The 19597-nt window shown below is 40.3% G+C and overlaps 2 protein-coding genes across 3 annotated transcripts in view; both read right to left on the reverse strand.

Annotated features, from left to right (window-relative positions):
- Positions 1-1086: 1086 nt before the first annotated feature.
- Positions 1087-19597, reverse strand: part of LOC105812152 (torsin-1A-interacting protein 2-like) — a 26470-nt gene continuing 7959 nt past the window's right edge. Inside the window, exons 1-5 of one of the 2 annotated variants that reach the window (XM_012646535.1) lie at positions 17364-17428; positions 8546-8721; positions 5964-6482; positions 3402-3503; positions 1087-2755 (exon numbers count right to left, since the gene is read on the reverse strand). In XM_012646535.1, coding sequence (XP_012501989.1) covers positions 1992-2755; positions 3402-3503; positions 5964-6482; positions 8546-8579 — 1419 coding nt within the window. In that variant the 5' untranslated portion in view covers positions 8580-8721; positions 17364-17428 and the 3' untranslated portion in view covers positions 1087-1991. Of the gene's footprint in view, positions 2756-3401; positions 3504-5963; positions 6483-8545; positions 8722-17363; positions 17429-19597 lie in introns of those variants that run through there. The other variant, XM_012646536.1, reaches the window with a different exon arrangement.
- LOC105812154 (torsin-1A-interacting protein 2) lies at positions 15177-17500 on the reverse strand. Its single transcript, XM_012646538.1, has one exon. The coding sequence runs from the start codon at positions 17083-17085 to the stop codon at positions 16690-16692; it is 396 nt and encodes a 131-aa protein (XP_012501992.1). The 5' UTR covers positions 17086-17500; the 3' UTR covers positions 15177-16689.

Raw genomic sequence — 19597 nt, forward strand, 5'->3', positions numbered from 1 at the left:
ATTTCTTTCTATTTTTAGTAGAGACGGGGTCTCGCTCTTGCTCAGGCTGGTCTCGAACTCCTGAGCTCAAACAATCCGCCCACCTCGGCCTTCCAAAGTGCTAGGATTACAGGCGTGAGCCACCACGCCCGGCCTACACTGCTTCTTTTTAAAATGGTTTTTGAAATAGTGGACAGAAAACTGAAAATAGTCTTAGTTGATTGCACTTATACATGGAAGGAAAAGTGTTTTTAAAAAGGATAAACAGTTAAATAAAAAAGGAATTGTGACTTTTAGAACTTTATTTTTCTAAATTATATTGAAAGTAAATGATGAAAAATCATATTCAACTGAAGGAAGAGTAAAAATCTTTGTTTCAACTGTGCCCTGAGTCACTCACAGAGATCAGACAGATGCATTTCGTGCTGGTTCCTTTACAGACAGATCTGAGGTAGCACAGGTCAGCGGGCCAACATGACAGCTCCACAAGGCACCGTTGGTTTTGTGTGATGCAGTGCTAGCATCCAAGATCCAGAAATACAGAAAAAAACCAAATATGGATGTAGATTTTTCTTCAGTTTCCTCGGATTTTGTATTGGATTGACATTGATATCATTTAATACATTCACTATGCTTTGTGTTTGGGTCTTTTCTGAAATAGACTGTAAGATTTCGTCAATGTCCCAAATGCAAATTGTTCCTCCAGGTAAGCCCCTACATGCAATTGAGCACAACTTAAGGCTTCGGTTAGAACAGATTCATGTGTTTTTCCTGTGGCAGGTATTTTTTTTTTTTTTGAAACAGAGTCTCACTCCGTTGCGCGGGCTAGAGTGAGTGCCGTGGCGTCAGCCTAGCTCACAGCAACCCCAAACTCCTGGGCTCAAGCAATCCTCCTGCCTCAGCCTCCACAGTAGCTGGGACTACAGGCATGCGCCACCATGCCCGGCTAATTTTTTCTATGTATTTTTAGTTGTCCAGCTAATTCCTTTCTATTTTTTTTTTTAGTAGAGATGGGGTCTCGCTCTTGCTCAGGATGGTCTCGAACTCCTGAACTCAAACGATCTGCCTGCCTTGGCTTCCCAGAGTGCTAGGATTACAGGCGTGACCCACTGCACCCTGCCAGTGGCAGATATTTTCAAATAGATTCTTCCCCACGTCTTTGTAATCTTCTTAGGTATCAATAAAGAGCCTGATACCTTCTTAGTGTTTCCTAAAATCCTTCCATACTTTAATCACATGACTTAATAAAAAATATATATATACATATTTATCGTAGAAACAGAGAAGCCAAAACTTAATTAATACATTCCAGGATCCTGGTGACAGTCCAAGCAGTCCTGCCTCGGCTTCCCCAAGTGCTAGGATGACAGGCCTGAGCCACCACACCTGGCCCAGGACATTTTTGGAGCACAGCTGCTCTTAGCTCTAACGGAAAAAAAGCACAGTGCTTTACATATAGTAAGTTTTTAGGTTAAGTCTTCGATGGTTTAAATTTAGATTTTCTTTTTTCATACTACTCAAAACTACAAATAGAATAGGATATAATCCCACAACTACATTATTAAAGTGAGTTTTAAAAATACTTAACGCGTGATTGAAAAATTTTCTAAAATTTATCATTGCTTCATAATTGTAATTACTTTTGTCCGATTTCAAACACTACCTAAAAGGTTCTTTAGAGTCTCACTCAAGAAAACAAAAATCACTCAGTAGTTACTCTGAGAAGTAAGAGGATCTTCCTGTGCAATGATTTTGTTGCTGTATCTTGGAATTTAAAATATTCCTCAGTTATAGATACCATGCTGTATTTCAAATCTGATTTGCTTGAAAAGGCAAAGAAAAAATGTCATCAATTCTTAGCTTTGTCGAGGCTTAGATTATTAGAAAGATTTTACAAAAAGTAAAAAATGAAAACTTTTTTTCTAACATAAGTTCATTTGTGCTTTTCAGGCTATTTCTGAAGGCCTTTAAACTTTTTCATGAGCCTGTGCCTTCTATAATCGACTCTGAGCTTAGCTTTTCAAAAGGCACCCCTGTTCCTCTATGTTCCTCACGGGCTGGACCGGCAGGACCAGGTGAGAAATGCGGCTCCAGAGCCCACTCAGTTTGTCTGAGTCCATGTGGTTGAAGGAGCTGGGAGTGTCCGAGTTGGTGAACTTGGCCCAGAGCAAATCCCTCACTTTTTCTTCAGTTTCCCTTGGGCCTACACTTGCCTCTAATGTTTCCTCCTCTAACAGAACGGTTAGGACCAGGGCCACGTCTTTAAAGGCAGCATTCTCGTGATCACAATACTTGTAGAAGATCAAGGTGGAGCCCGCGGGAAGGGACTCGAAGTTGTGCACCACAGCAGCCTTCTGGCCATTCTCAAATCCGTAGCTCAGTTCCAGGTCAACCAGCAGCTTGACAGTGTCACTGTCCTGCCAGGTTCTTCCAGCCCCATCAATCTGAATGGCAGAGACGTTCTGGGAAGAGGTGTAGGCGTCTGCGACGTGGTGGCTCAGGCACTTCAAGGTCTCTCTCCCCTCTCGAGCTGCGGTAAATATGACCGTGGCTGGCTCAGTGGGGTTTGAAGCATTGAGGTGCTTCTGGAGAAACTTACGTCCTCTCTGCCACAGGAAGGAACTCTGGCCTGGAAATTTACCCTCCAACTGGCTGAACTGAGCCAAGAAGGCCTCCAAAGCTGGATTTTGGGGTACTTGCTGGGCTGGAAGTGAATGGTAGCTATTAACAAAACTTAGCACAAAAGCCACAACCAGGAAGCCAAGAAGGAAGGGGCCTGTGAAAAAGAACAAAAAATTAGAACATGAGTCAGAAACAAAGCCCGTGGTAAACGGGAACGAAGCAGAGACGCTGTCAGGTTCTACTCTGGAAGTGGCAGGTTCTTCTGCCTAACTCATCTAAACTTTCTGCTAGGAAAGTCTGCCAGAAATACCCTTCCTAATCTCTTCTCAGATTTTATTATTTGAATATACAATATCCTTGTTAAAAGGTAAAATCCAAGTTTATGTATTTGTTGTTATAATTAATGAAGTGATTTAGAAATGAGCTATCAGGATTTTCTTCTACCTTCTCAAAGTACCTATATAGCACAACTTTTTTTTAGGGGTCAAACCTTAAAAATGCCACTTGAGAAGTTAATATTCTAATTGAAAGGCAGTTTTAGATTCTTGTTTAGGACTAGTCCTTTCTACTCTGGGAATTTTTCATTCTGTTAAGCACAGCAAAACATCAGCCAGCATTCTTAAGAGAAAAAAATTCCCTAAAACTCTATTGCTCTATTTTACTATGACTTACTATCAAACATTTAAAAAAATATATTAATATCATGTTAAAACTATTCAAATTTGCTAGTTTTCTAGGCATTCTCACTGAGGGTTTCTGAATGTGAATCAACACTGCAGTAAAACCACATTTGTTCTCACCATAGCTCCAAAAAGCCTTTTTACTAATCTTTATTATGGCATCTTGTGCTTTCTCTTTGTTTTCTTCCAATTTTTCTGTTTCTGGTTGACGACTTTCAGCCTCTGGGGGGAAAAAAGGATCAGTATTATTTTCAGACAGTACACTATTGACAGTGTGCATACCTTTGTATCTCTCACCAGCCCAAATAATTGACTAAGAGAATTTTTATACTTCATAAAATTTTCTTTTATACAAAGCTAACTTTTTTCTTGTCATTTACTTAAAGGCTCACTGTTACTTTTACTCTGCTTAGAAAAACAAGAGGAAGTGCTGTGAAATTCATTCAAGGATGCTGTTACATTCACAATTCCTCGCTGCCCCGTACATCAAAGATAAAGAAATAGGTATTCTAATATTGTAGCCAAACCTGTCTACAGTGTGACCCAGCAAAATGTGCACAATTCAGAAGGGATTTAAGGAATGTTCACCATACACGAGATTCAACATTACAGGGCAATGGTGCCCTGACTCCAGTCTCACACGGCTTCCTAAGACCCCAAGTAGAAAAAATAACAGGCACTAAGTTCAGAGACAGGAGACATTACTGTACACTTGCAAAATAGCTTACGAAAGAAAGTTTGGAACTCGTAGGGAAGGAGATAAGGCAAGGAATATAAGGTGAAGAAAATTTATAAAATATGTAAAAATATAGGTGCAGGGTAAGCACGTCAATCTTAAAATATGTGAGTGAAATAAATGGCAACACTCTATAGCACTCTGAGCTAAATCACTCCAGAATCTAGACACGGGCTTGACTCCAGCCAGGTACCTCTATCAGCACAGACAAGTAGAATCATCTTAACCTATAGAGGAGAGTTCATATCATACCAAAAAACAGGTTCTTAAAATATCACATCATGGAATTTAAGGACTGAAAGAATCTTTAATGAACACCGACTCCAACCTCCTCCTTAACCCAACATGAAAAAAGGTCCAAGGATGTTAAGAGCCTCATCCAAGGTCCCATAAAGACGTGGCTGAGCTGAGATCAGAGTGAGGTTTCTTACCTCCTTCAGTGGTTCCCAACCTTTTTGGCACCAGGGACAGGTTTCACAGGAGACGATTTTTCCATGGGAGGAGGATAGGGGAGTTCTGGGGCAGGGCGTGGTTTGGGGATGATCCAAGCGCATTACATTCATTGGCAGTCAAACCTCTCTGCTAATGATCATCTGTGTTTGCAGCCGCTCCCCAGCACTAGCATCACCGCCTCAGCTCCATCTCAGATCACCAGACATTAGATTCTCATAAGGAGCCGCAACCTAGATCCTCTGCGTACACAGCTTACAGTACAGCTTTTGCTCCTATGAAAATCTAATGTCACCGCTGATCTGACAGGAGGCAGAGCTTCTGCCATGATGTGAGGCTGTTCGCTGAACGGCCTGCTGCTCACCTCCTGCTGGGTGGCTCGGTTCCTAACAGGCCGGGAAGCAGTGCTGGGACCACAGTCCTAGACTATAGATTAGCTCATTCCACTAAGCTAAATTGCTTCCCACACATAAATTGCATGTTTTAAGCAGCATTTTCTTTCTCTACTCACAATGAACCTGCATAATGGTGAAATTCTGATGGCAGATAATGGTCTATACAAATCACATTTACTCATTCGATAAACATTCCGAAAGTTGTTTCTTTGTGCCAGGCGCCAGAGACACACTATGAATGAAAGGGACACCGAAGTCATGGACCATTCTAACGACTGGTGAATGAAACACACATTGGAGACCAGTCACTGGTTTGCAGTGAAACATGAATTACTAGCACTTGGTCAAGTCTCTGACAAACAGAATGTCCCGGACATCATCTCATCCGACTTCTTCATTTTACAAATAGGACACTAAAGGACCAGGCAGTTAAGAGACTTGCCCAAGGTCACTCAAGTGAGCAGGTTGCAGGGCCCCAATTAGACTCCACATCTCTTGAGTCCTAAGGAAGGATTGAGCAACTTCAACTCTTACCTTCATGAGGGAAGATGTGCTTGTTCCCCTTAATATGCAAGCAGGGAAAATCAGGTATAAAGCAATTAACAGATTTGCTCAAAGTCCTAAAAAACTGAAATATGACTGACCTAAGGATACCATACCATTAATGTTTATTTTAAAATATGCCCATCTCTTGACTTACATAACATTTAGTTTCCCCAACAGTAATAGATGTTTAAAATTGTAAGTCAAAATATTCTCATAAGAAATAATGAAAAGGCCAGGGGCAAATTTTTTAAAAGTCATGCCCCTTTTTGTCATATTGCCTTAATGTTAATATAAACAGTAAGTAAAAACATTGTTAAGAATGCAGTTTATGGGTAGGAAGCAACTTCCTGTGGTGGAATGAGCTACTCTAGGAGATGAGAATCTCATTCTAATCTCAACTCGGCCATAATGCTTTGTGTTACCTCGGGTAAAGCCCAAAGGCCTTAATCCCTATGAAAGACAGATAAAAGTTCTCTAAAAAGGCCCTTGACTTTTGCTGTGTTCTCAGTAACAGAGCAATACACAAGAGGATAGTGTTTCAGTGGGTTCTCTCACCTGGTAGCAGCAGTCGCCTCCTCAGTGTATCCTGGCTCTCAAGACCCACCCCGGAATGGCCAGGACTCTGGGCCGCCTGTATTCCTGCAGCAGATGGCTCCTGAGAAGCTCCAATTCTGTCACTCACTTCCTCAGGGACAGCTGCAGAGCTGCTCTCTAAGTGTGTGTCTGCTCTTCCTTCCTTACCACTTGCAGAACCGTCAGGATCTGGATCTGAGGGTTCTTCACCCAGACTTTCTGAAGGGACCTGATGCCCTTGTTCTCCATCCTGAGAGCTCTGGTTGTTCCCACATTCTGTTTTATCCTTTGGATAGTCCCCAAGATTTGTTTCATCGGGACTTTCTGATTCATCAACTGTATCTGCACTTTCTGGATGTATTGTTTCTATCTCTTGGTGGTCTGTGTTAAGACCAGAGGCAGGGTGTGGCGTCTGAGCTTCTTCAGTGGTACTTTCTGTGACTGTGGTCTCCTGTGCCTGAGAATTTATTGATGGATCACTTTGCAAATCCTTTTGAGAGTCTATGAGATAAAAATGTATAATTTTTAATGAAAAATAATTACCCATATTTTTGTACTTTAACAAGGTCCCTGATTAATAATATTTACATAGATTTTCATGGTTTACAAGGCACTCTTCCTAAACATTATTTCTCTTGGCTCCCTCTAAAGGTGATTAAATCAAATTTATTATCATGTTAATAAATTTGACAAATAATGCTAATATAAAAATTCTGAGTGATAGAACCAACTTTTCATTATATTAAAAAAATCTTCTTCCCTAATGAAAGGCAATGATCATCAATGGCAGTTAAAACCATTATGCAAAAGGCTGATGGGGAATTTTATAATGGATGAACCAGACTGACAACTGCTAAACCCATCGATCAATCAATATCACAAAAACAGGGAAAAACCAGATGTCATTAACCTCCCAATACAATGCATTACGAAGTACACTAGATCACCTGTTAAGTGTTCTTCCCAAACAACTGATCTTGAATCTGATAAAGCTTCTAGAACTACCAGTTTCTAAGAAATACAGGGATAAAGAAATACACTAAATTACGCCTCAAGAATGTAATCAGCCAAACCCACAATGGGGCAAATTTCAAGAGACAAAAGACTGGATGCCAGATATTTTGATGATACTAAGGAATTATTATTCATCTTTTTAAGTATGATAAAGGTACTGTGATTATGTTTTTTAAAAAGAATCCTCATCTTTTAGAGATACATATTCAAGTATTTATGGCTAAAATTACAGGATGTCTAGAATCTGCCTCAGTTAAACGACATGGGGAACAGAGGAGTGTGGCAGTACAGATGAGACAATGACAACCATCAGCTGAGAGCAGATGAAGCTCTTTAATGGGTACATGGAGGTTCACTTAGTATCTCTCTCTACTTTTATATCACGTTCGAAATTTCCTTTTTTTTCTTTTTCTGTTTTTGAGACAGGGTCTCGTTCTGTTGGAGGCTTGAGTGCAGTGGCACGTTCATAACTCACAGCAACCTCAAATTCCTGGGCTTAAGTGATCCTCCTGCCTCAGCCTCCAGAGTAACTGGAACTATAGGCACACACCACCACACCCAGCTAATTTTTTAAAAATATTTTTGTAGAGGCAAGGTCTCTAGCTATTTTGCTCAGGCTGGTCTCAAACTCCTGGCCTCAAGCTATCCGCCCTCCTCGACCTCCCAAAGTGCAAGGATGGATTACACACATGAGCCAGAGACAGCCAGAAATTTTCTGTAAGATATTTTAGTTATGTTTTTAAAAAAACAATCTATCTTTTGGCAATGTAAGCTAAAGTACTTACAAATAAAATAAACTGATATTATGTCTTGGACTTACATTAAAATAATCCGGGGCAGGCAACAAGATCAGCATTATATTGGTAACAGCTGAGGCTGGATGTTGAGTACATGGCAGGTTCACCATACTGTTCTTTTACAATACTTAAAAACTTCCATAATAAAAAGATTTTTTGTTTTTGTGGGTTTTTGAGGAGGGTGCAAGCTGTGGGGGTGGGCTCGTTTCGCTGTATCACCCAGGTTGGTTGTGAACTCCGGGGTTCAAGCAATCCTCCTGCCTCGGCGTCCCGAGCAGCTGGGGACTACAGGCACCAGCCACTGCACCCAGCCAATAAAAAGACTTTTAAATAAGTGTCCTTTCTCTTCTGAAAAATCTATTTCATATTTTACCTATATCTCCTACATATACATATAAGCAGGATAAAGAACTTAAATTTCACTCTTACCTGTAACTGAAATATCCCCTCTAAATATAGCACAGTCCTTTTTTTATTTTACAGATCTAAAGATCAGCTTTTTAAAAGATGCATTGTATTTTTCCAATATTATAGGTCCCTACTATTGGAGTCTCTGAAACAATTATCTTCCTTATAATTAGGGTCTGGTATTACAGTAAAATTCAGTAAATATTAAAGAATAATAATAATGCAAATTAATCCACTTGATTAGCTTTTTTACTTCAAAACTTCAGGTTCAGTCATCAGAGATTCTCTCTAAGCACAGCCTGTTTTCCTGCAGGCGAATGTCAGTGCTGGACAAACTAGTCTTACCCTCTTGGGGCTCCCCAAGTCCACTGTCGGTCATGTTTGTGTTCTCTCTGCAGAGTCTGGGGTGGTGGTTTTAGTGTCTGATTTTCCTTGTGAAGACGTCTTGTTTTCTTCTTGTCCCAAGTCCCAACAGACTCATGCTTCCCGAGGACCCAGGGAACAAGGCATACATATAGTGACTAAAATAAAATGAAAAAAATTAAATGACTTTTTATCCGTACAAGGGGGAAATGCCAATTTCAGCTTTATTAAATCTGTTTAGTGTGAGGAATATTTCCTCTCTGAAACTTTTTTAGTAAAGAAAAACTACTTTCCAGTGTCATGAGATTCATACTCCAAATCGCAGACTAAAACAAAAAAAAGATACAGACTATCATTATCCTTGCATGGATATCATAATCTCTTAATACATTCCAGTATAGTTGAAGAAGTATAAAAAATAAGATCAAGTGTCCAGAATCGTAAAGCGAATAGACTGAAATGGAAGTTCCAAAAAAAAAATTCTAAGATTAGAAATTTAAGTCAGTGCTATGACAATCACTGCATATTTCCTTTTATCTTTGATTTCTTTCCCATATAATTTTCTCATTGTCTGCCTATCAAAGGCATCCACTCATTAACAAGTAACAATGCACAGGGCTGCCTTCAGGTACTAGGAAACACATATTTGGACTGCCGCCCTCATGGTCTTCTGGAAGTATCTTTTGGTAAAATGTGGACACGGAGATCCCTTTATACGATGCCTTTTTATGCAATTCTCCAAAAAGACAGATAAAGAAAAATTATTATGAACTTCATACAAATCAAAATCCAAAGCAATTTATAAGCAATAAAAACTGAGTATCATTTTATAGTTAAATCTTATTTTTTGTCAAAAACAAATTGATCAGTAAGTTATTTAACTTTCACTGCCTGTAAAAATAAGATTGAGGATTGCTATGAGGATTGAAATACAAAGAAACATATTTAAGGGCTTTGTGAAGTGCTACATTTTTTTGATAGCCTAGCTCAGGGGCCAGCTAACTAGCCTTCTTTGTGTTTTTCTCACAGTACTCTTGGGTAAAATTAGATTTTACCAATTAAAAATTTTGATCCCGAAAGCCCAGCACAGTACCTAGTGTAGAGTAGCAACTCCATATTTTAATTTAAAAGAACATAAAAAATGAACGACTGTATGAACAGTGACGGTGCATGTACACTGGAAGAGAAGGGAGGAGCTAAGGACAGACTCTTCTTTCTGGTGGTGTGAACACTTAGAAATGCCTCAGATTTGGAGCGTTCCCTGTCCTCCCTTTCAGATTTGGATGAATCTAAAAAATTAGCGAAAGAAGCCACACATAAAAGTGTACGTCGAATGATTCCACGTACATGAAGTTCTCGAACAGGCAAATGATTACGACCAACAGTAACAGAAAACAGGTTAGCGGTTACGGGAAGGAAGAGTATGGATTGGAAAACAGCAAGGAGACCTTGAGGAGGTTATGGAATGTTTCACCTTCACTGAGGCGGTGGTTCCATTTGTCATCAAACTTAAAATCCGTATGTTTACTGTATGTAGATTTTCCTCAGTAAACTTTATTGAAAACAAACAGAACTGAATGCTTTCAAAAATGTATTCCTTGGTTACGAGCTTAAAATAAAAAAGAATCTGCAAAGCAGCCAGAACAGGTATTTCCATTATCTTACAAATGCTGACATGAGCCTTTCCTGTCACCGAGCACACATCAGTCCTGCCCACTGCATTTAGACACCACTGTTTGCCGCTGCAAGGAAGGGGACAAACAGGAAGGTACTTGGCACATCCTCACGAAAGGCCACGTGGTGGGACAGCAGGGAGATCTGGAAGCCACTGCTCCAGTGGCAGGTCGATCGTCTGAACACTGTCCACTCGCCACCAGGAAACGTGCTCACGAGGAACCCAGTGCTGGACTGGATAATGGACGTGAGGCAGAGCCTCATCCTGATGGAGAATGGAGCTGTTGGGACTTTTTGTCTGTAGGAAAAAATCCTTCCACAACCATATGTGAAAAAAGATACCTTTGATGGCATCCTTTGCAATAAGGATCTGATGAAGACCTGTGGGCTGCACAAAAGACACTTATTTCAGTGAATCCCTTACAAGTTCAGTTGTGAAATGTTGGTTTTCAGTGCCCCGTATGTGGAGGTAATAAAGGTTCATTTCTCTACTTAAAAAAATTTAACCTCATCAATGTCATCTCCACTTCCCTGTTACCCTGAAATCTGCAACAGAACTTGCGTCCTTTTGCTTTAATTGTCTCCATCAGGGCTTGTAACAGGTTAAAGCCACAGGGTTTTATTCTCCATTTATGGAGAATGCGCTGAATTGTAGGCTCAGGGAAATGCTTTGCTTAATTCGATTTCCTGGAACTTCTCTAAAGAGGGACACAGATTTGCCTCACTGTTCCCTCTGCAAACGTGGATGCCCTGTGCTCCTTTAAGAATTACCATTTCTGGCCGGGCGCGGTGGCTCACGCCTGTAATCCTAGCACTCTGGGAGGCCGAGGCGGGTGGATTGCTCAAGGTCAGGAGTTCGAGACCAGCCTGAGCAAGAGCGAGACCCCGTCTCTACTAAAAATAGAAAGAAATTAATTGGACAGCTAAAAATATATAGAAAAAATTAGCCGGGCATGGTGGCACATGTCTGTAGTCCCAGCTACTCGGGAGGCTGAGGCAGTAGGATGGCTTGAGCCCACGAGTGTGAGGTTGCTGTGAGCTAGGCTGACGCGATGGCACTCACTCGAGCCAGGGCAACAGAGTGAGACTGTCTCAAAAAAAAAAAAAAAAAAAGAATTACCCTTTCTGCTTCATCTCACTGGACAGCAGTAAATTCTTTGACAATCCGGTAGGTGCCACCATGTGGTGCACCAGACGCCCTCTGCACAGCCAAGTTCAGGAGTCTCCAACATATAAAATTAAGTGTTCTAAGGGTAACTGCAAACTGATACATATTACATGCTTACATGTGAATTTGATGCTAAAAAAGTTTTGAAAGTATTTAATTCTGTCACTGTGTGCATTGTTTACACACATATAAATTTATAATAAAAAATAAACACATAAATGCAAAGGGTACACATCAACTTCCATTTAGTGCTTGCTTCTCCAAGAACAAGCAGATTTCAACAGTATATGTAAAGTCTCTTAAAAAACAAAAAGAACTGAGGTTAACTATGGCAGAATGTTAACATAGTTTAGATCTAGGTACACAGGTGCTTGTTATTCTCTGCATTTTTCTGTGTCTTTGACGTAGATAATGATTTTTAAAAATGAGTAATAAACTACATTGGCCTCTGTAGGAAAAGCATGAAAAGGAAAGGCCTGGAATGGTAACTCTGAGCCCACATGCAATGGCCTCGCACTGCAGAGGTTCACTCCCACCACAGCCCACCATTCATCGTGTCACCGCCAGCCGGGAGGATAGAGGACAGGAAAAGCCGTCCGTGAGACAAGATGGGGCTGAGAGAGCGGCAGGACTTTACCCATTCTCCACTCCGTCCTGTAAACTGCTAGTGTTGCCATGGGGACCAGCAAAAAGAAGCGGAGAAGAAAACCTAGGCAGAACCTGAGGGGAGGAAGGAGTAGGTATCAGGAAGCACAGAGGTTTAATTTTTTTTTAATAGAGAAGGAAATTATAAGCTTAGCAACTAAGAAAATCAAAAAAGAATCATTAATTCCAGGATGGCAGTTTAGACGTAAATGCCATCATGACTAATGTAGGTAGTAAGGGTACAAGTATATATCTTTTTTTTATTTTTAAACACTTTTATTTTAGTGAATGATGCCATTTTAGGCTCTAGGGATAAAAAGAAACATAGCTTGACCCTCAAACAATTTACAATCCTGCTGTGGAAAGAAATAACATATAAAGCATACACAACAACTATAAAATCTAATATTTATTGAGTGCCTTCTTCATGCCAGGCAGGATTCAAAGCACTATGTATAAACTCATTTAATCTTTATAACAATCTTATGAGGTATGGACTATTAATATTCCTACTATTTTACAGATAAGGAAATTGAGATATAGAAAGGTTAAGAACCTTACCCAGGAACACACAAATGCTAAGGGCAGAGTCAGGATTTGAACTCAGGTAGTCTGGCTGTGGGACCTAAGCTTTTAACCATGACACCTTAAAAAAGCTTATATTAAACACACTACAAAGCGCTCCATGGAATACTTAAATCTAGTTGTTGTTTTTTTTTTATTTGAGACAGAGTCTCGCTCTGTTGCCAGGGCTAGAGTGCCGTGGCATCAGCCTAGCTCACAGCAACCTCAAACTCCTGGGCTCAAGTGATCCTCCTGCCTCAGCCTCCTGAGTAGCTGGGACTACAGGCATTTGTCACCATGCCCGGCTAATTTTTTCTATATATATTTTTAGTTGTCCAGATAATTTCTTTCTATTTTTAGTAGAGATGGGGTCTCGCTCTTGCTCAGGCTGGTCTCAAACTCCTGACCTCGAGCGATCCTCCCTCCTCGGCCTCCCAGTGCGCCAGGATTACAGATGTGAGCCACCACACCCAGGCCAAATCTAGGTTTTAATTGTGACTCTAGCACCTATAACCTGAGTAAATTTGCACATATCCTTCACCTTTTCTCAACCTGCTTATTTCAGTGCTGTGGAAAGTCTCAAGTGATGTAATAAATCACACAGCAATTACATCTACTGTAATTAGATTTTAAATGGACCTAAAAAATATGACAAGGATCTACCTTGGGTCCATCCACCCCTCCAGGCCTCTTGATCCTTATACCTAAGACCATCTGACACAATATAGGCTCAACCTCAGTCCCAAGACCAATCTTGTCCTTCACTGGGAGAGATTTAACAAGTTTTTAAATAATTCAGCACCACATTCTAACAACTGGTTTTAATCCCTGTTCTAAAACTCTACATTATTTCCTAGTTCTAACTTTTGCCTTTTTGCCCTGTACCCCTCCTAGTCCTACAGATTCACTCTGTGCCGTGACTGGCACACGCTAACACATTTAAACCCCACAGCAGTGCAAGGTATTATTACACAACCGATTTCACAGACGAAGAAAATAGATACAGAGAGGTTAAAATGCCCAGAGTCATTTAGTAGTGTCAGAATTAGAATACAAGCCTAGCTAGTGGCAAGGTCATTATTTTTCCCCTATAAAAAGCAGTTTTCAAGCTATGTCCCCAAAATTGCATGGAGAATCAAGGGCTGCCATGGGAGATTAGAGAGGTGACAGGACTGCGGCTCACCTTACTTTCACAGACAGCTGTGACATGCGACTGCCACAGTGTTTGGATGCCATGGACTTGCATTCGCCGGCACTTTCTCCTCCTGTAACTTAGTGATGAGTCTCACCTCAGCCACCCACACCCCATGAGAACCCCCACCCTTTTGGTGGATGTATTTTCTTCCCAGTCTGCTTCAGCATGTTTCCATTAACCCGTCCACTCCCAGGTCTGCCACAGAGTAAAAGAAGTAGTTAAAATGGTCATTTTAGAAATGCTACCATTATGTATAATATTATCAATTCTTCCACACTATAAAAATAGAGACTAATACGACTTACATAATCTAAAACACCAGATAACCCCCAGATCATTTGTTGTGAGAATTACTTTTAACAACACACTACTTATATTTTAATAAAATTCATTATTCACATCAACTATGGAGTATTCTAGAATCTGCAATATTTTAAGCCACGTGAAGGCATACGAAAAAGATCTAAGCTGAAAAGCTGCAAAGCCACCCTAAATTTTCTCCTTTGCTCAGTTGTATGAGCTCTGCATGATGCTAGTTTTTGGGAACTAACCATGTAACAGGGATGATAATATAATCATGTTTGAAGGCAAGGTACCCTTAATATTAAAATTAGCATTTTTGATCCCTTTCTCTTGCTTACTCATGTAGCTCATGACACCAAACAACTGTTTGTGAGGAGGACTAGGACAGTTCTGATTAGTTTAATTAATGAGGAAAACCGTGGCTGTGCTATGACCTAAAATATCAACAGTGATCTTCAGTCTGACATGAAGCATGTTGCCAGCACAGGAAAGTACAGTAAATATTACCGCCTTGCTGTATTACGAGTCTCAGCTCCCATTCTTTAAAGCCAGGTAAGCGAACACTACGGATGTGCTCCGACAGTGTTCCTCAAAGTAGGGTCCACAGAGCACCTGTGTAAGACTCTCCTGAGGGGCTATTATAATATGCAGATTCCTGGGCCCTACAAACCACCTAAGGAAAAAATGTCTATAGTAAACCAAGAAATCTGCATTTTTTAGTAAGCTCTCCAAGGCACTGCTTAGGAATTGATTTGGGAGATCAATGGTATAAGTCCTTTTCAATAGACCTTACTATTTAAAGGAGAGATTGGTTAAAATAAAGACCTTTTCTCTATTCTGTCTAAAATTTCACACATATATAGTGTTTCTTAGTGTGTGTCCTTGTAGCATAAGCATTCTCTAATAATTGAAAAAATTTAGGGGACAATAATATTGATCACATCACAGTCCTCAAAAGCACTATCTCGAAGTAAATTTTCACTTTATAGGAAGAGCTTTAGCATAGTGAAGGAGTTCTTAATTAACGGTTAATGACAAACTAACTAGTCTTCACTCAATTCAGCAGCCCACACAGTTTATTTAGCAAGGTAACAGGAGAGAACCTCCATCACGATAGACATAAGGCAGGTACAGGATGGGTCTCTGGGGTACATTCTTTACACAGACCAACAAATAACTTAAGTTTCACAACGTGTGGCAAGTATGATGTTGCACACCGACAGTCATTCATTTCCCCCTCCTCCCTACCTAAAAGAGCCCCAATTTTACCAGTGGAGGCAATGCACCCTACCCAGGCAATGCTAATCCTGTTCACCTCCGCCCAGCTTTCCCAGGCTCCCTTGTGAACCAGTACCTTCTCATGAGATGTTAGGAAGAAACCTGCTATGAACCTTGGGGAAAGACTTTATTCCCAAATAAAAGATAGACTTCAAAGGAGAAAGCCTTTTGCTTCCTACTTCTAGCCTTTGCCTGGGATTAAAATATCTGGTGCAACAAGCCATACTGTACTCATTAAAGAAACCACCATAAGGACAAAAAGCAAACATGTCAAGGATCCCAGGGAAAGAGAGAAAGAACTTGGGTCCTTGATAACATTGTTGAGGTAATATGCTAGCACTAGATACCTAGCATCTTAAGTGTAATTTAAAAATTGTTCAGTGGCCTCTGAGTTGTTTTCAATAGCTCTAAGTTGCTTAACCCCAACTCTGGTTCCATAATTTTCATGAACAGGAAAAATCTAGAATGCGGCCAATGTTCAGCAAGACTTTCTTAGTTCTAAGAAAGTTGCTTCCTCTAGACTGTTCATAACACATATGGAGTCAGGCTCGATAATTCCTTTTGTCATGTATCTCACACAGGTACTTTTCCACGTCCAGGGGAGGACATTGCAAATTCACTCATCACAAGGTCAGTCTTTGTTTATGCAGAGCAAAGTGTAGACAGGTGGCATATTTCTGCATGTTTTTACATAACCTGTGCATGTGTTGCCTCATACAATGTGATTTCTCTGACAGTGACCAGTTACCAACATCACAGCCACACTGAGGATGGGCCAGAGTCAATGATGAATAAATGGTTATATATGAACAGATTTATATATATATATAAAAATGTATACCATCACTGATCAGTGTGTAAGATGTGGAATTTAGAATACAGTTCTTATTAATATTTACTGGAATAATCTAGGATCCAGCTTCAACAAGAATGCATTCCTACAAAAGTTACCCTTAAAATCCCACAGTGCAGCACAGTGTGGGGCCCCCCTTCTAGGACAACCTAGCATTCGTCAGTAATTAGGCTGTGGAACTTTTTAGGGGTGGTAAGATAGTTCACAACATCGCTTATGGGGAATATGGATTAGTCTAGCTCTACAGGAACAGTCTGGCTCGAATACTGACTAAATTCAGGCTGAACAAAACACGTGTAGGCCACAGAAGCAGATCCAATGATTTAAGCAGTTCCCTAAAGTAGTGACGGTGTGGGTTAGAGTTAGAAATGAGTTATTTTTTCCATTTTCCTTGGGCTACTAGCACAAAACCCTCTAGAACTTGATGATTTTGACTGTTGGAGAAGTTACTTGCTTTGGCCAAGTTTTTTATTTAAGGTTTTATCTGTTCTGGTCAAGATTAACTGTAATGCAGGGTTAAAACCAGCTAGTCTAGAGTCATGTATTCTTTTTCTAACCAGTGGAGGACCCAGAAGAAATGGATGGCAAGCTTTTTCAAAGGTCCACCTGGTGAGATTTTGGGGAGCCCACTCAAGTGGGAAAGACCACGGAAGAACAAGGCTTCTATTAGCAGGATTATCAGGATAACACTCAGGGCAATAATCAGCTCTATTAATACGGTCTAAGAATACTTGGTAACATTCATTTTCGACAAGTTCGGTTTGGTACAACCAATGGCCTAGTTCTAAACTAGGGAACCACTGCTGTCCACAATCAGGGCAATGTGAATTATCTGAGAACATCTGGATCTAGAAAGACAACACAGGGAGCAATGTAACAGCCAGAGGCAACAATGACAAAGAGAGACACCAAAGTAACCAGTCCTAATACAGGTTTGGTTTAGCGATTTCTCAGTTCAACCAACATTACTTGGAGAGGGTTAAATTTGGCTTGCACCTCTGTGCAATTCTTCAAGATTTCGTTGTCTATTTTTCACTCAATTGCAACTCAGTCTCTGAACTCAGGGACCAATCCAGTCTATAACGTTAATCAGTCACTTACAATGTTATTAGTCACTTACTAGTAGCACAGATCTCAGAATAGCTCCTTCAAATCCCAGCTTCTCAAGAAGAGACAGGCTCTAGGCTAAATTAGTTATTTTTTTTTTGTTATCAGCTGGTGGTGGTGTCACACAGAGGCACTTGGCTTACTCTGCTTTCTTGGTAAGATTATGTCTGCTCGGTGAAACAGAGGAGCTGACAGGTCCAATGGATCTTTTGCTGGCGCTGGCACTCTTGCCGTTGTAATACATATACCCAAGTCTTAAGGCCTTGGCACTTTATAGCGATGTAGGGGGGGTCAGGAAAACCTGGTAGAGTCCTCTTGAGCGTAGATCCGATGAAGTCTGTCTTGGGAGGATCTTAATCAGGACCCAGTCAAGGAGCTGATGTTGAGTTGGCTGGAGGATCTGGGAATGCGTCACATACCTGTAAATGATAAAACTTCAGACGACTCATATGGGTTTTGCAGTTGCTCACAATATTAGAAACACGCATTTAGAAATTATTTGGGTCAGTCAAGGTGGATGAGAAATGTCTCTACCCCATGACAATTTAACATGGATAAAAATCAATTTATCTGTTAAGAGTTATTCTTACGCTCATATGAGCACTAGGAAGGGTGCTGGATTATTTAAACTTTGTACTAGGACTAGCTTATTTTTTTAGGACTGTATTTCTTCTACTCCTTTTGCACACTGGGAGTAGTTAAGTCTGTGTAATCACGTTTAACTTGGTAAAACTTTGAGATCTCCTGTATATATTTCCTGTGAAATGGGTGCCATAAATGGTATTCCCATGACGTATGGGTAACATTAACAATGACGGCTTTTCCCTAATAGGGTTCAATCCACCCGGGAAAAAGCTTACAAAATTATTAGATAATATTCTTAAAAGCTAACCATCGGAAGCTGGATAAAACCCTTTTGATCACTAAAAAAGAAAAGAAAAGGGGCAGGTCTCACTGCTCACATTTATCTTTATTGGTTTATTTATTTACATTGTCAGTTTGAGAAGGCAAGTAAGGCATAGTCCTGAGCAGTTCTGAGCTATTCTTGGAAAATAAACAGTAAATCGGTTAGAATTTATAGATGCCATCGTCGTCTTTGTCCTCCCCCTCATGACACTGAATGTAGTAGGTAAACTAGATGGGGCAGCGGGATGTATGGAAACAACTAGATGGCCACCTGGAGTGTATCACAGATTATCAGATTAAAATATATACCCTAACTTTTTACAGTGTTCATTTTGTAAATTCTGAGGATCAATCCTGTGAGAGTAATAAGGGACATACATAGGAGGATGTAGGTGTTAAAACTGTATAAAGATCTGGCCTGAAAAACAGTAGTTACAGCCTTAGTTGTGGTCAGCCAAAGGATTTTCCTTACAGACTGTTAATAATGGCTGTGATTCTCAGATTTTAGAGTGGCAAGTTTAAAAGTCAACTGAAGAGCCTCTGACACTGCCACACATGGGGTTCATGTTTTGACGGGCGCCCCAGAGGAGGAGACACAGCGCACATTCTGACGTGCTTTTTGAGGTTAGGTAACAATGTGTGGGTGAGGGCTGCCAATTCAGCTCCTCAGGCATAGTGGACAAAAAGTAGGGTTCCTGACTCAATGACCTTATGCTTGGTGGTGATAGCGTAGGACATAACAGATTTCCTGAGGGTCTGTTGACAAGAGTCACCAGAGTGGAAGTTTCAGCTGCTGAATTAAATCTTGGGCGCCTAGTCATGGTACAGATAGATGACGAATAAACCCCCACAACAGTGGAGTTACACTGCATCCCTTTAGCCTCTAACGACCCATACGGTTCTAAGAGCAGTGACATAACACCCGCTCCCCCTGCTTTATTTTTTTTTTCCATAAACAGATACCTTTGCTATATTACATATTTTAGCTATTTTTCTCCACTAAAATATAAACTCCCTGAGAGCAGGATTTTTTGTCTTTTTATGTACTGCTACAAATGTTCAATAAACATTTCTTCAATGAACAAAAGGCAAAAAGAAAGCACAACTTGAATCCTTATATTCTTATGACAGAAGAGTAAATTAGAACAAGCACTTTTGGAATTAATTTGGCACTATCTAGTATAGCTGAAGAGGTGCATTTCCTATAACTCAGCAATTCCACTCTTAGGCATATACCCTAGAGAAACTTACATATGTGCATTTGAAAACATGCAGAAAAACATTAATGGTGGCATTGTGTAATAGCAAAATAATAGCCAGAATGTCCATCAACAACAGAAC

The sequence above is a fragment of the Propithecus coquereli genome, unplaced genomic scaffold (assembly GCF_000956105.1).
Source record: "Propithecus coquereli isolate 6110/MARCELLA unplaced genomic scaffold, Pcoq_1.0 Scaffold246, whole genome shotgun sequence".
NCBI lineage: Eukaryota > Metazoa > Chordata > Mammalia > Primates > Indriidae > Propithecus > Propithecus coquereli.

Bases quoted from the DNA above. Each gene is read 5' to 3' on its own strand.
- LOC105812154 (XM_012646538.1), bottom strand. From the start codon at position 17,085: ATGTTCTCAGATAATTCACATTGCCCTGATTGTGGACAGCAGTGGTTC.